Source organism: Rhinatrema bivittatum, chromosome 2 (assembly GCF_901001135.1).
Source record: "Rhinatrema bivittatum chromosome 2, aRhiBiv1.1, whole genome shotgun sequence".
NCBI lineage: Eukaryota > Metazoa > Chordata > Amphibia > Gymnophiona > Rhinatrematidae > Rhinatrema > Rhinatrema bivittatum.
Window position 1 is genome coordinate 638,541,518 of NC_042616.1, and position 13,737 is coordinate 638,555,254.

General features: G+C 42.3%; 1 protein-coding gene across 2 annotated transcripts in view; it reads right to left on the reverse strand.

Moving 5' to 3' along the window:
- The window catches only part of LOC115085370 (kinesin-like protein KIF20A), a 128,848-nt gene that overhangs the window by 99,685 nt on the left and 15,426 nt on the right, over positions 1-13,737 (reverse strand). For both annotated transcript variants that reach the window (XM_029591304.1, XM_029591305.1), the window contains exons 2-3: positions 9,531-9,689; positions 7,087-7,170 (exon numbers count right to left, since the gene is read on the reverse strand). In XM_029591304.1, coding sequence (XP_029447164.1) covers positions 7,087-7,170; positions 9,531-9,680 — 234 coding nt within the window. In that variant the 5' untranslated portion in view covers positions 9,681-9,689. The remainder of the gene's footprint in view (positions 1-7,086; positions 7,171-9,530; positions 9,690-13,737) is intronic.

Consider the following 13,737-nt stretch of genomic DNA (forward strand, 5'->3'; position numbering starts at 1 on the left):
CATTAAAAAAAAAAGTGCATCTCAGACACACATTTAGCTCTCACATATTAACGCCTGCCGGAGTAGGTATTAATAGTTGAGTGCATGTAAAAGTAGTACAGAAAGGCAGAAAAAATGTTTTTCTGTATTTTTTTTTACTTAAGAAAAAAAAAAAACAAACCTCAGCAGACCGCAGAGTTATGAAGACCGACGCAGAGTTTACAGACGTCTTGTTTTCGTAACTGGCAGCCACGGCGGGGTTGCATTATCCAGGAGGCACTAAGATCGCGCAAGTGACCTTAGCGCCTCCTTGCTAGCACAAAACCCTAATTTGTTTATAGCATGGCGCCCCCCTCCCCTTGTGGGAGCCATGCACGCATTAAGAAAGCAGGTGCTGAAGAGTCAGCACCCGCTTTCCGTGTTTGATATAGCATCTGCCCCTATGTTTCTCAAACCCTCATTGGACTCTCCACTGCCTTGACTTTTACATCTCAGGGTTTTCTGGATTTCTTCCTTTATGTTCCACAGAAACTGCTCTTGCCAAAGCCTCCAGACATCTCTTTGTGGCCAAGGGCCATTACAAGATCCTCATCCTCCATCAAATATATACTGCTGATACCACTGATCATGGTCTTCTCCTTGACACTCTGTACTCTGGTTCTCTTCTTACTTCTGTCATTGTACTTTCACTGTGTTCTCTGCTGATTCTTCCTCCCTTCTACCCACTATCAGTGAGTGCGTCTCAAGGCTCCTTACTGGGCCCTCTTTTTCCTCTCTACACTTCTTCCTCTGATGCTCTGATCTCCTCCTGTGGTTTCCAGCACCATTTTATGCTGGAGACACCCAAATCTAGCTCTCTACAGCAGAAGTTTTAGTAAGAATGTAGTCCTAAATCAAAGCCTGCTTGTCTGACATCGCTGCCTGCAGGGGTGGATTGCAGGAAAATATTGGCCCGGGGGGGATATTTTTTTTTTTTTTTTTTTTTTTTTTTTTTAATTGGCCCAAGGGTATCTTATGCCCTCATACACATGTATCAGCAGCTCCCGTCAACCCTGGAACTCAGCAGAATTGAGCTGAAATATCTCCAAAATAAACTTCATCTTTCCTAAATAAACAAGGAAATTAAACATATTCCAGATCATGGGTGAGCAGAGTCACAGCCCTGTTCCATCCTTGCAATCTGCTTATATCCCTTACAGAGATGTATTCTGGATTCCTCTTGAACCAAACAGATTTAAGCTCTTGCTTGTTGCCAGTCCTTCCCCAATTTCATTCTCTAGGAGACTCACTGGTTCCAGAGCCAACGGCTTCTCTCAGAGCTCAGTACAGTCACCTCAGACAGAAGCCTCACTAAAGTGTATAGGCACTGCCTCCTGGTTTACCCCCTTCTGACTTGTGCCTGTAGCTTGCCTACACTTCTCTGCAACCCTCCCACTACTTTACTCATTCCCATGGACTGCAGGCTACACAGTCTGCTGCTTTTATGGTTCCCCAGGCTTTGCTCTGACTCTAGGGGAGAGGGGACCAAAAGTGACCCCCCCCCCCCCCCTACTGTTCCCTGGCCTTATCAAAAGAGAAAATTGAGCCCTGGCTGAGACTGGGGAGAACCATTAACCCAAAGTAGAACAGCTCCAAATTGAATCCTGCTCTCTTGTACAGCCAGTTCAGCCAAAGCTGGTGCACAGGTATTAGGTATCATAGGGGAACCTTACAGTCTTGCACATACTCCTGGTCCCATCCCTCCCACTAATAATTTAAAAAAATATGCATTTATAATAGATTTTACATGAAAAAGAATATTCAGCATTCCAAGGTAAAAATATCACTTAAAATGTGTACTTACGTGCACTGCTATGGTACCAACTGGAAAACTCTGCATAAAAGACACCTGCAGTCATATGGTATTAGGACTATTATAAAGCATGTCAGCCCTCAGAAAGCTTTAAGTAAATGTAATTACAATATAGTAAACTTCTCATATGAAAACAGCACTAGCTGCCAGCACTCAAACAGAACCAACCTACCTATGAAAAGGCACTTCAAATATTACACCAGGCCCTAACACACCAATACACCAGATATTAGGAAAGCAGAACAAGCCAAGTTGTTATAGAACCCTTCACAGAAACTATATGCTAGCAAAATCTCACATGCAAAAAACACAGACAGACCCTCACCAAATACAGAATAAAGAGACAAAGTATAACTAGAAACATGCAGGCAAAAACTGAATTGGAAACTGTAACAAGACAGACTCTGTATGTAGTGGAACAATGTAAAAACAGAAACATCACTATTCCTTATTAAACATCAAAAAATAAAATCATTGAAAATCAAGATATATAAATCATAATAGTAAAACCATAATCATAAAAAAAAATATTCAAAACAGCTGATGAAAATACCCAATTTTTTTTTTTTTTAATTCCCAGATACCATTAAAAGCAGAATATAAACCTGTTTTTAAATATTTTATTTTAAGACAAACACCACCCAATTCTTAAAATTAATAAGGATAAAAAAATCCCATGTTCTCCATACCTGAGAACTCTATTTCCAGTCACCCTGTGATTGTCATGGATTAGTTCAGGGAGGGAGTGGTACAACTTTCTCCTCTCTCACATATCTATATTCTCTAACACACACATATGCTCTGTTTTCTCACACGTACATGCACACATTCTCTCTTGGGAACATACAGAGGCTTCCTCGGGCCTGCACAACTTCTCACACTATGGAGTCTTACATACACACATGCTCCTACACATGTTCACCCACATGATCTTAACATGCTATTTTCTCACACATATGCTCCATCTCACAAATATATATGATCTCCCACACACTCTCTCTCTCCCTGGAACATACCAATAAGCGATGCCTGCTGCTTGGTTCTGTGTAATGTCATACACACGCTGTCTTACATTGTTTACTCTCACACACACTCTCTCTCCATGGAACAGGGTTCAGGTAGCAGCAGCCTTCTTTCTTCAGCTGGGTGGCTCCACTAACACAACAGCCTCCTTTTCGCATCGCTCGCAAGCGCAAAAGCAGCTTTCAGCCATGCAGTCCTATAGGTACCTGCAAGAATTTCTTAAGTGGCGCAGCTCCCAACAGCCTCTTTTCCAAGGCGCAGCCCAGCTGACAGGGCCTCAACTTCAACTGCACGGTTGAAGAGAAGAGGCTGCCATCAGCTGGGCCACGAGGCAGAAAAGAGGCCGCATGGCCCAATGGCCCCCCACCCCCCGTCTCTTCTGCTGATGGCCTCACAGACCCAGGCAATTTAGCTGCTGCATGGGCCCAGCAGAGGTAGAAGCCTTCTCTTCAAGCCACAAGGAGGAGGGACCCAGCACAGGAAGAGACTTCCTCAGAGGAATTATTGGGGCTTAAAAATAGTTCGGCCGAAGGTGCCCTGACTGCAGGAAGCCTGCACAAGTTAGCCCTGCAACTATGTGACTAGCCTGACTGGCCCCCCGGGGCATGCCCGAAGACCCAATAAGCCAATCTTTCCCTGGCTGCCTGAATGTCCCACTGACATCTTAAAAAGTTAATATGAGCAGAACTATTACTTGTCTCTTCCTTTGCTGTCTGTGGATTGCACTCTCATCCTCCCAGTTTCCTTGGCCTATAACCTAAGGGTCATCTTTGATGCCTCTCCTTTGCTATGCTTATCAAAACACTGTAATGTAATATGTAATGTCTTGTTTCTAGCCTTTATACTGTGATCAGCATTTAATAATGTTTATTGCAGTTTTCAGAACAGGAATGTTAATAAAATAAAACGTCGTTTCTTCCTCTGAAAATCCATCCCTTCTTTTCTGAGCATTCTAGTAAAAATGCTCATCCACTTATACCTCCCTCTTAGACTACTGCAACATTTTTTGGATGCCTCCCAGTGAACCATCATTTTCCATGGCAATCTATTTAAAAAGCTTACATATTTTATCTTTCCTCATCACCACTATTACTATTACAAATTTAAAAAAAAAAGTTTCCCAAAATTTCCCAACCACCAATAAAATATTTCAAAACTGCCAATTAAAACAAAAGGATTTTTTAAAATCCCGTTTTCCATACCTGGGAACTTTTGATTTCCAGTCATCCTGAGATTGTTGTGGATTAATGGGGGGGGGGGGGGGGGGGCACATGCAAACTTTCCCCTCATATACATACACTCTCCAACACACATTCTGTGCCTCTTATAGGTTCACACACACACACGTAAATGCTCGCTCCCCCTAGAACAGAGGCAGCAGCAACCTCCTTCTGGGGCCTGCACAGTCGCTCTCTCACACACAAACATGTTCTCATATAAGCTCTCACACACACACACACACACACAACTCCTGGGGAAATTCTGCACACAAAAACAAAATTCTGCAAACTTTATATTGGTCAAAATAATTTACATGACAGTCCAAGTAATCACATTTTAAATATAGAAAAAAGGTTATTACTTAGAAATGTAGAATTTAAAGTATTTTGAGCAGAATTTCCCTAGAAATTCACTGTGAGTGTCCCTTCCACTCGCTCTCCCTACTCCCCTGGCTACTTTGCCCTCTCAGGCCCCAACTCCTCCACCTGCCAGTATCTCTCCCCTCCACAGCTAGGCTTAACCCCTTCCACTATTACCAGTCCCAGAGTTTGACCCTGTTCTCAGTACTGCCCCTCCCCCTCTCACACACACTCATATAGGGCCCTCTCTCTTGCATCCACACAGGCTACCTATGTGTCTCTCATGCACCCCTTCACACAGGCTCTGTCTCACACATACACAATACTTTCACACAGGCTAGCACCCTCACATATACAGGATCCCTTTTTCCTACACACCAGCTCCCAATCTCTCTCTCACACACACACACACATTCCTCATATAGGCTCTCTGGCACCCACACTCAAGCATCCCCCCTCCCCATCTCTTACCCTACAGACAGATACACACACAAAACACCTCTTGCACGTGCTACTGTGCACACAAGCTCTCACATACACCACAGCTCACTTTGTCCTCCCCCCCCCCAAAATGTGCAAGGTGCAGGCAGTAGCAGTCTTCTTCTCTTTGGCCCTGCCAATGCCACAGCCACCTCTCTTCCACCAAGTGGCCCAACCTAACAGCTGCCTCTCTTTGGCCTCGCAGGCTGGGCCATTAGCAGCAATGTTCTCTTTGGCCACACAGCCTGGACTCAATGCAGGAACTTTTTCATCAGTGGTGTGGCCCAGGTCCACTCAGTATCCTTCTCTTTTCAGCCATGTAACCCATGCCCGATGTGGCAGCTTTCCTGAGCAACAAAGCCCTGGCCCGATGCTGCAATCTTCTCTCTTCAGCAGCAGGCCCCAAGCCCATCACTCAGCAGCCTTCTCTTTGGCCTAGGCCAGACACCGCATCCTCCCCTCAAATTCTAGCACGGCCCGGCTAGGATTGGGAAAAAAAAAAGAAAAAAAAGTGGAGCCGCTAAGATTCTGGTTACAGGCCTCGTGTATCTGGTGTTAACTCCTGCTGTCCACTTCCACATACTTGCTTATAATTACATTCACTCTACAGCTCCTTGTTAATTCTCTTCTTTCTCCCAAAACCCTCCCTCATGAACTCTACTCACTGTACAAGTTACTCATCTGTATCCTTCACCACCTACTCCCAACTCCTCTCTTTCTACCTTGCTGTGCCATACGCATGAAACACACTTCCCAATTCGGTGCATCATGTTCCCTCTCAGGCTACATACAAATTCAGTCTAAAAACTAACCTTTATGAGGCTGCTTTTAACTATATTTTCAAAATAACAAAAGCATGACTTGTGAAGTAAAATAAGCCATATATGCAACACAAATAGTGAATACAAAAGAAAAAAATAAGTTTAGCAAAGCAATTCCAAAACAAAGAAGGAAAATACCAGAAAGAGGAGTAGAATTAGTGAAAATTACAAAAGGAAACCTTTTCCAAGACGACATCCCCATTTACACTACAATGCAGATAATTCCCCACCAGCCCCAATTCAAGAAACAGCATTAGGTTTTCCACCACTATACATCTTCAAACCTAAGAAAATCCAGAGCCGAGAAGGCTCAAAAAAAATACGTCTTTCTGAGGCAAGAAAAATTAAACATTTGCATGGAAATCAACAGTACAAAATGTATGCCCAAAACAATGATTTCATTATGCATAGCCAGATATTTTTTTTCCTTCTCGCTTGGGTCACTCGGGGGGGGAAGAAACAAAATACACAGGAAATACGCAAACTTTAAAACTCAAAAGGCAACAAAAAAAAAAAGTTTAAGAACCAAATCATGCTCAGTAATTGAAGAAAAAAGAAACCAGTTAAATTAGTCCTATGTTCTTCTAAAAACTTCTCTGCAATAAATATACCTCCCAGACTTACATATTTTTTTGTCCTGCCTAGATTTTAAGCTCCTTGGAGTAAGGACTTCTATATTTTCCTGCACAGTGCTGCGTATGTCCATTAGTACTTTAAAAATGGATTATTAGTACCGAATGCTAGTCAAAAATACATTGACCATTTTAAACATTTTTCATTAAGCTGAATTCAAAAAATCGTTCCATGTGTGAATTTCAGAAACATTTTGCTCATTAGAACATATCCCACTCAGCATTAATTCCATATAGATAAAAACCACTCCTTAAACTGTGCAGATTTCTTAACATATAGGATTTCACAAATGTTTCTTCCTGTAGTTTTCCTATTAACAGGATTTTGAACCACTTGTGTAATTGAGTTTATGGATATGGGTATTTCATATTGGCAGAAAAATGTTACTTTTCCTGTGCTACTTGAAAATTAAGTGAATTATCAGCATCAAAGCAGAAGCTTTAAAAATAAATAGGTCTATACAAGACAGACTGGTTTTAGAAAGGCAATATTCTGAAACCTTACAGCATTTACAAAACAGTTCAACAAGTCATAGGACGTGATATTACAGAAAACATTAACACCAGCTCCGAGAGTAGAGGTTAAAAAGGTGAAAAAGAAAAAAGTGCTAGCAACGTCTTCAAAAGTTCTCAGCATGCAGAAGCTTGTTTTTAAAGAGCATACTGGTTACTTTGGTAGCAGTAAATACGTTTATGACTGAAGAATCATACAAACTAACCTGGGACTCGTTACTGGCAAGTTCTGCCTTAGAGAAAGGCCGCATCCTCAAATAGACTTTCAGGGGTTCAGAAATCTGCTCAGTCTGAAGAAAAAAAATGCATTTAGTCATCAGAATAACTAAATCAGATTTTAAGAGAATACTTTCTATAAAAAAAAAAATGCTCATTCATAATGGAAAATATATATGATGCAATCTCTCATGTATCTTGTAACCATGTGGCCATGTGGTGCACAATTCTGAATCTTATTTTTATGGATTTTTAAATATCTATCCAAATCAACATTTTTATTAAATCTGCTATATAATGTAGCTTATGCTGAAATGTTACCATTCTGCACTGCTTTGGACAGCAACACAGAAATTTAAATAGAAATAAATGTCGGGCTCCTTCCTGAATTTGCAGAGATCAGCACCGAGAAGGAAAACCATGCAGGATTTAACATGTCAGCCAAATTGTATTTTTTTTTTTTGGGGGGGGGGGGGGGGGGGCTTTTTTTTTTTTTTTTTAATAAAAGGTCAGAAGTGCCTCACACTGGCAGCAAAATGAAAAAACCAAACAAAAAAAAAACAAAACACAAACAACTTTACAGCAACCACCAGGCTCTACTAAACTACAGAAAAAAAAAAAAAAAAAGTGTAAGCTATTAGGATATACAACACCATAAAAAAAAAAAAAAAAAAAAAGATTCAGATGCTCCACAAATCATTTGCAAGAATCTTAATTAAAACAGACAACTGTAAGTCTTCAAGACTACCAACACCACCTGGCAGCTCCTTTAAAGGCCACATCTAAAACTATAATTTACAGCAAGTGTGAGGTCCTGCTGCTCTGGTCTACTTTCATGAAAATTTCAGAGAATCATGGATCCTCTATAATACAAAGGTTTACCTTAAAATTTAACACAATTGAGGTACACAGAACAGCAGGTAGCGTTTGAGTGCATACAGGCTGAGTGGATATTATCCATACCACATAAATGTAAGATTTTCACAAGCATCGGGTACAGTAGAGCTTTTCATGTCACACGTTTTTCCATCCTCAAATTAAACCAGGATAATTTTACACTGCACGTTTAGTCATGGGTAAAAGCCTTAAATCTTACAAGCCATAAGGAAGTCTACATTGTAAGACATAGTATGGTTTTCCAATTTATTACTTTATTGGATATCCTATACTCTAATAGAAACTCTGAACCTTCAGAGTCCTTTTTTGAATGGCTTCACCAAGACTTTCAGGATTCTCTCCTTCAACCACATCTTCCCAAAACAGGACATCTTCATGCCCATACCTGGGAACTTTAGAGCGCGGCTCACTGGGATAGGCAGGGATTGGTGGCTGCACAGAATCTCTTACCTCCCACCCCAAAATCAAGAGAGGGTTCAGTGTAGGGAGAAAACATTGCCACTGCTCTACAAAACCAAACCAACGTGCAAGCCAGGCACAGAGAGAATGTGCAAGCCAGGCACAGAGAGAATGTGTGGCTGTACACATTTCTCCCCCCCCCCCCCCCGGCTATAGATTTCTCATCCCCTTTCTTGCTACAGGCCTTCTCCAGCTCAATCCTCAGACCCTTCCCCAGGCTACTTTCCATTAGTGTCCCGTCCCCCCATTTTCATCTCCACCCAAGGGGCTTTGAGCCAGCCCCTCTATGATGCTGGCCCAGCAGCCCCCACCCCTCCCCAAAGGCCTTGATCCAAGATGCTATATTAGGCTTCCTCTGCACTCAGACCATACACTGCAGCTGCTGTGGCACTTCAGGTGCTAGAAGAACACAACAGGCCTGCTGCACATTGTGCCATGCCTGACACATGGCAAAGCTGCGTTGGCTCTACGGTGCCAGCACTGCCAACATGAGAAGGTTTAACCCATGTGACCCAGAGCCCCAGCAACTTTCTTTAAAACCTGTAGTGTCTGGGATTGTTCTGGACAGTTCCCAGACCTGCCCTACATGTCATAAAAGTGTCCAGTACTTAAGCCAACAGACATGGTAAGTGATGCCATAAACCAGGAGAACAGTTCAAGTGTAAAAAACTCCATTTCTATATTATATAATCATTCTATCAATTACCACTGTTATTGTTACGGCGTTTTTTTTATGCAGACATCAAAATTCCACTGCAGCCCTAGCAGCAGCCACACTAGCAAACGAGTTCACAGACAGCCTCACTCAGTGGATCCAAATGGTCTGTATTTTAATGCACAACTTGAAATATCAGGCATTCCATGTACTAGCATCCTGTGTGGGGTAGCACCACCAATCCAAGCACAGCTGCTACAAAAGGCTCCTGAAAATAGCTTCAAAGTTTAAAAATTACTTGGTATTAAAATAGACAAGTCAGTGTCAAGAGCCTATCAGAATGGAGCAAACCTAAACCAAGACTGTGCCGCCGTCTCTCCATGGAGAGGACCGGCCATGCTAATGAGAAGAGTCCTGCATTACCTGCTGCAGGTCCAGGGCCAGAGAGACCGGCAATTTCGGAGGTAGCTGATCCCCCAGGGTCATCCTTTCACCTAAAGAGCTAGTAGATGAATACTCAAAAACAGTACCCAGTTCTGGAAAGTAGTCTGACATTTCTTCATCACAGTCCATCTTCTTGACCTGTCAAAACAAAGAATTAGACCTATATAGGTGAAGAAGTCAGTCCCAAGATCAACTGCTTAACATATTCAATCACTTCTTATTGAAAGCTTCTTTAATAATACCTTTAAGGAAAACTGAGCTCAAACCAACATCCACAGGGAAAATGTCCCCATTTACAAACAGTGTCAAGTTAGGAATTTTTTTTCTTGACAGTCTTGCATGCCTGTTGAGGTTGTTCAGCAGTAACGTGTCTCACCAAGGTAGTCCATGCTCCTTTTTAACTCATCTAGGTAAGGGGTACTTATTTCATATATAAAGTGCCAATCAATTTTGGTGTATGTCTATCCAATTCAATTGTATTAAGTTTCAATACACAAGACAAACCCTGAAGATAACTGAAATAGAACTGAAGGAAAAAAAAAACAACACACATACACAGCCCTCATATCAAAACAATTAACCCATTGGAAGTAGTTACAAATGATTAAACCCCAAAACCAATTAAAAATGTTGCAATATCCAAGAACTACCATTATAGTTTATTAGGATTTTCAGAAGGCATTTGACAGCGTCCCTCATGAGAAACTCCTCAGGAAACTGGGAAATCATGGGATCAGAGGTATTGTCCTGTTGTGAACTGGTAACTGGATAAAAGACGGGAATCAGAGGGAAGGATTAAAGGGTCAGTTTTCTGAATGGAGGAAGGTCATTTGTGGAATGCCCCAGGATCTGTACTGGGGACCTGTGTTTTTAGCATATTTATAAGTAATCTGGAGAAAAACAATGAGTGAGGTAACCAGATTTGCAGATGACAAAGTTGTTTTGAGTCATTAAAATAGCAACAGAATGTGAAGAACTGCAGAAGGACCTTGTGAGACTGGGCTTCTAAAAGGCAGTTGCAATTTAATGTGGACCAAGTGCAAAGTAATGCACATAGGGAAAAATCATCCCAAACAGAAGTACACAAGTGTTAGATTCTGTATTATGCATCGCCACCCAAGAAGAGGACCTCAACGTCCTTGTGGACAATACCTTGAAATCTTTGGCTTAGAGTACAGTGGTGGTCAAAAAGGCAAATAAAATGTTAGGAATTATTTGGAAAATAAAACTGAGAATAACACGCTTTTATATAGATCCAATGTGTGCCCACATCTTGAATATGGTCTGCAGTTCTGGTCATCCCCATCTCAAAAGACACAGTGGACATAGAAAAGGTACAGAGAAGGGAGCCAAAAACGATAAAGGGGTTGGAAAGGCTCCCTTATGGAGAAAGGCCAAACAGATTAGGGCTCAATAGTGTGGAAACGAGACAACATAGGTGACATACCTGAAATGTATAAAATCATGAGTGGGGTGGAATGGATAAATAGGGAACAGTTATTTACCCTTTTAAACACTAGCACTAGGGGACATTCCATGAAATTAGCAACCAGCATGTTTAAAACAAATAGGAGGTACTTTTTCACTCAGAGCACAATCAAGCCATGTAATCTCTTGTAAGAGGATGTGGTCAAGGCAACAAACCTTGGTGTTCAAAAGAGGATTGATCAAGTCCACAAACCATTATCCCTGGGGGTGAGATTCAAGAAATATCAAACTATAGGGGATCTGCTGAGAACCTGTGACCTGGACCGGCCATTGTCGGCGAAAGAATGCTGTTTGATGGATCTTGGTTTGGCATTTATGTTCTTATTCAGAAGGGATCATGAACATCAGGATGTGTTCCATTATCCAGAAAAATGGCACCGAATGGAAATAAAGAACCTCAGTTTCATCCTAGCTTTAAAGCACATGGCTAATCAGTTTCTCTCCACTTCCCCTTCAGTGAAAAGTGGCTAAAAAGCAGCCAAAAGATCTCTGGGTACAAGATTTGATGATCCTGCCGTGGCAAATATTGTGATATGCGAACTTCAGAGAAGAATGTTAGAAAATGAAGTTCACCAATGCGGATGAAGAGATTGTGGTATGTGCTCTTTTCAGCAGAAAGTGGAAGGAGCTTAAAAAATGTGATCATAGAGTAATGCGAAGCTCCAGCAAAAGTAAAATCCACTATTCAAAAAGTTACAGAAACAAGATTCTGAAGTTCCTTTTTGAAAATAATCTGTCAATCTACAAAGCTGCCAAAAACAGTTAGCTTTGTCTTTCTGTAATGCAGCTGGTACAGCCAGTCAAAAGCATACAGTGTTGGAGACAACAATCTATTTAACAGCACATAAAGACAAGCTATCATGGTGGTTGCTGCTTACAAACAGGTCAATCCAGTAAAGTGCGGCCACGGTTACCCTGCTCCTAACCTGCCTTCTACCCACTTTTCGGCCGCGTTAGTCCAACCCGCGATACACTATCCCCTTTAACCTACTCTTACCGCGTCCTTAAATCACCGGGTAACCCCTTCCGCCCGCGGCATGTATATTACATGTAAACGATCGAATTAGCTATTCCCTCCCATACAGTAACGCACGCCCCGACTGTGATTATCTCCTAAGCCAGTGGACTATCATAGCCCATGATGCCAGCTCATCCTGTTTACTCTCCCAGTGGAAAACAAAACAGGTGATCAGTCTTCCTGAGAGGTTTAAAAACCTCCAAATACCTCAAGATATGTCTCTTGATATACAAAGGCCATAACAGGCAATATTCCTCCACATCTCTTTCCCTGTCCAGAGATAGCAAGGAACTTGACTGAGTCAAGTGAAAATCTGAGACCACTTTTGGCAAAAATGAAGGAACAATATACAGCTGTATCACCTCTAGAGTCACCTTTAGAATGGGCTCCTGGCAATACAAGGCCTACAATTAGGAAACCCTACACACCGAACAAATTGCCACAAGAAATACCAGTTTTCAAAGTCAGTAACCTCAGGGAAAGGCTACACATTGGTCAAAAAAGTAGGGCCCACCAAAAAATCCAGAACTAGATTAAGGCTCTATAAAGGCACCGGCAACCACAAGGGGGAAGGGCGAAGATACTTCACTCCTTTTAAGAAACAAGACACATCTGGATGAGTCAACAAGGGTCCACCATTCACTTGTCCTCGAAAACAGGCAAGAGCCACCACCTTTACCATTAATGAATTAAGGACCAACCCTTTACTCAATCCATCCTGCAAAAATTCCAAAATAAGCGGGATCTTAACTGAATAAGGCAGAACCCCTTGATCTTCATACCAAGTTTCAAACACTTGCCAAAACCGCACATAGGCTAAGAAAGTGGAGAATTTTCTCAATCATAGCAAGGTGGAAATCACCACAGCAGAACATCCACACTTCAGCAACCGAGCCCTCTCAAGTGTTCGCAAATCTGAATGCTACGGTTTTCTAGGCCAATGTGGTACCACCAGAAGCACCATTCCCATGAAATTCTCGATCCTCCGAATCATTTTGCCCAACATGGACCACGGGGGAAAGGCATACAGTAGCTTGCCCTCCAGCTACTCCTGCACGAGAGCCTTGATGCCCAAGGACTTTTGGTTTCTCCTGCAATTGAAGAGAGGACCTTTGCATTGCGAGAAGTCACTAGCAGGTCTAGAAACAGAAGGCCCCAGTGATCTACTATGAGCTGGAATGCCTCATTTGATAACTCCTAATCTCCTGGATCCAGACTGCTGAGAAAGTCTGCTCTTACACCTGTCTTTTCCCACAATGTGCAAGGCTGAGACCTCCTGAAGATGCACTTCTGCCCATTCCATAAGTTGGGCTATTTCCTGTGACACTTGCTGGCTCTTGGTTCCTCCCTGCTGATAGAGGTAAGCCACTATTGTCACATTGTCCGACATTATCCAAACTGCTCAACCCTGCAATCAGTCACCAAAATTGCAAGCATGCCACCAGACAGCATGGGCTTCTAGTTGACTGATGCTCCAGAGAGACTCTTCTGTACTCCAGTGCCCTTGTGCTGCCAGCTCCTGATAGTGAGCTCCCCAACCCTGGAGGCTTGCATCTGTCACAAGTACTAGCCAGTCCTGAAATCTTACGGAAAATTCTTAAGATGATCTGCTTGCAACCACCACTACTGCAGGTGCATGCAGATCTCCATCAGTAAGTGGAGCCAAACCGAAAAGTCCTG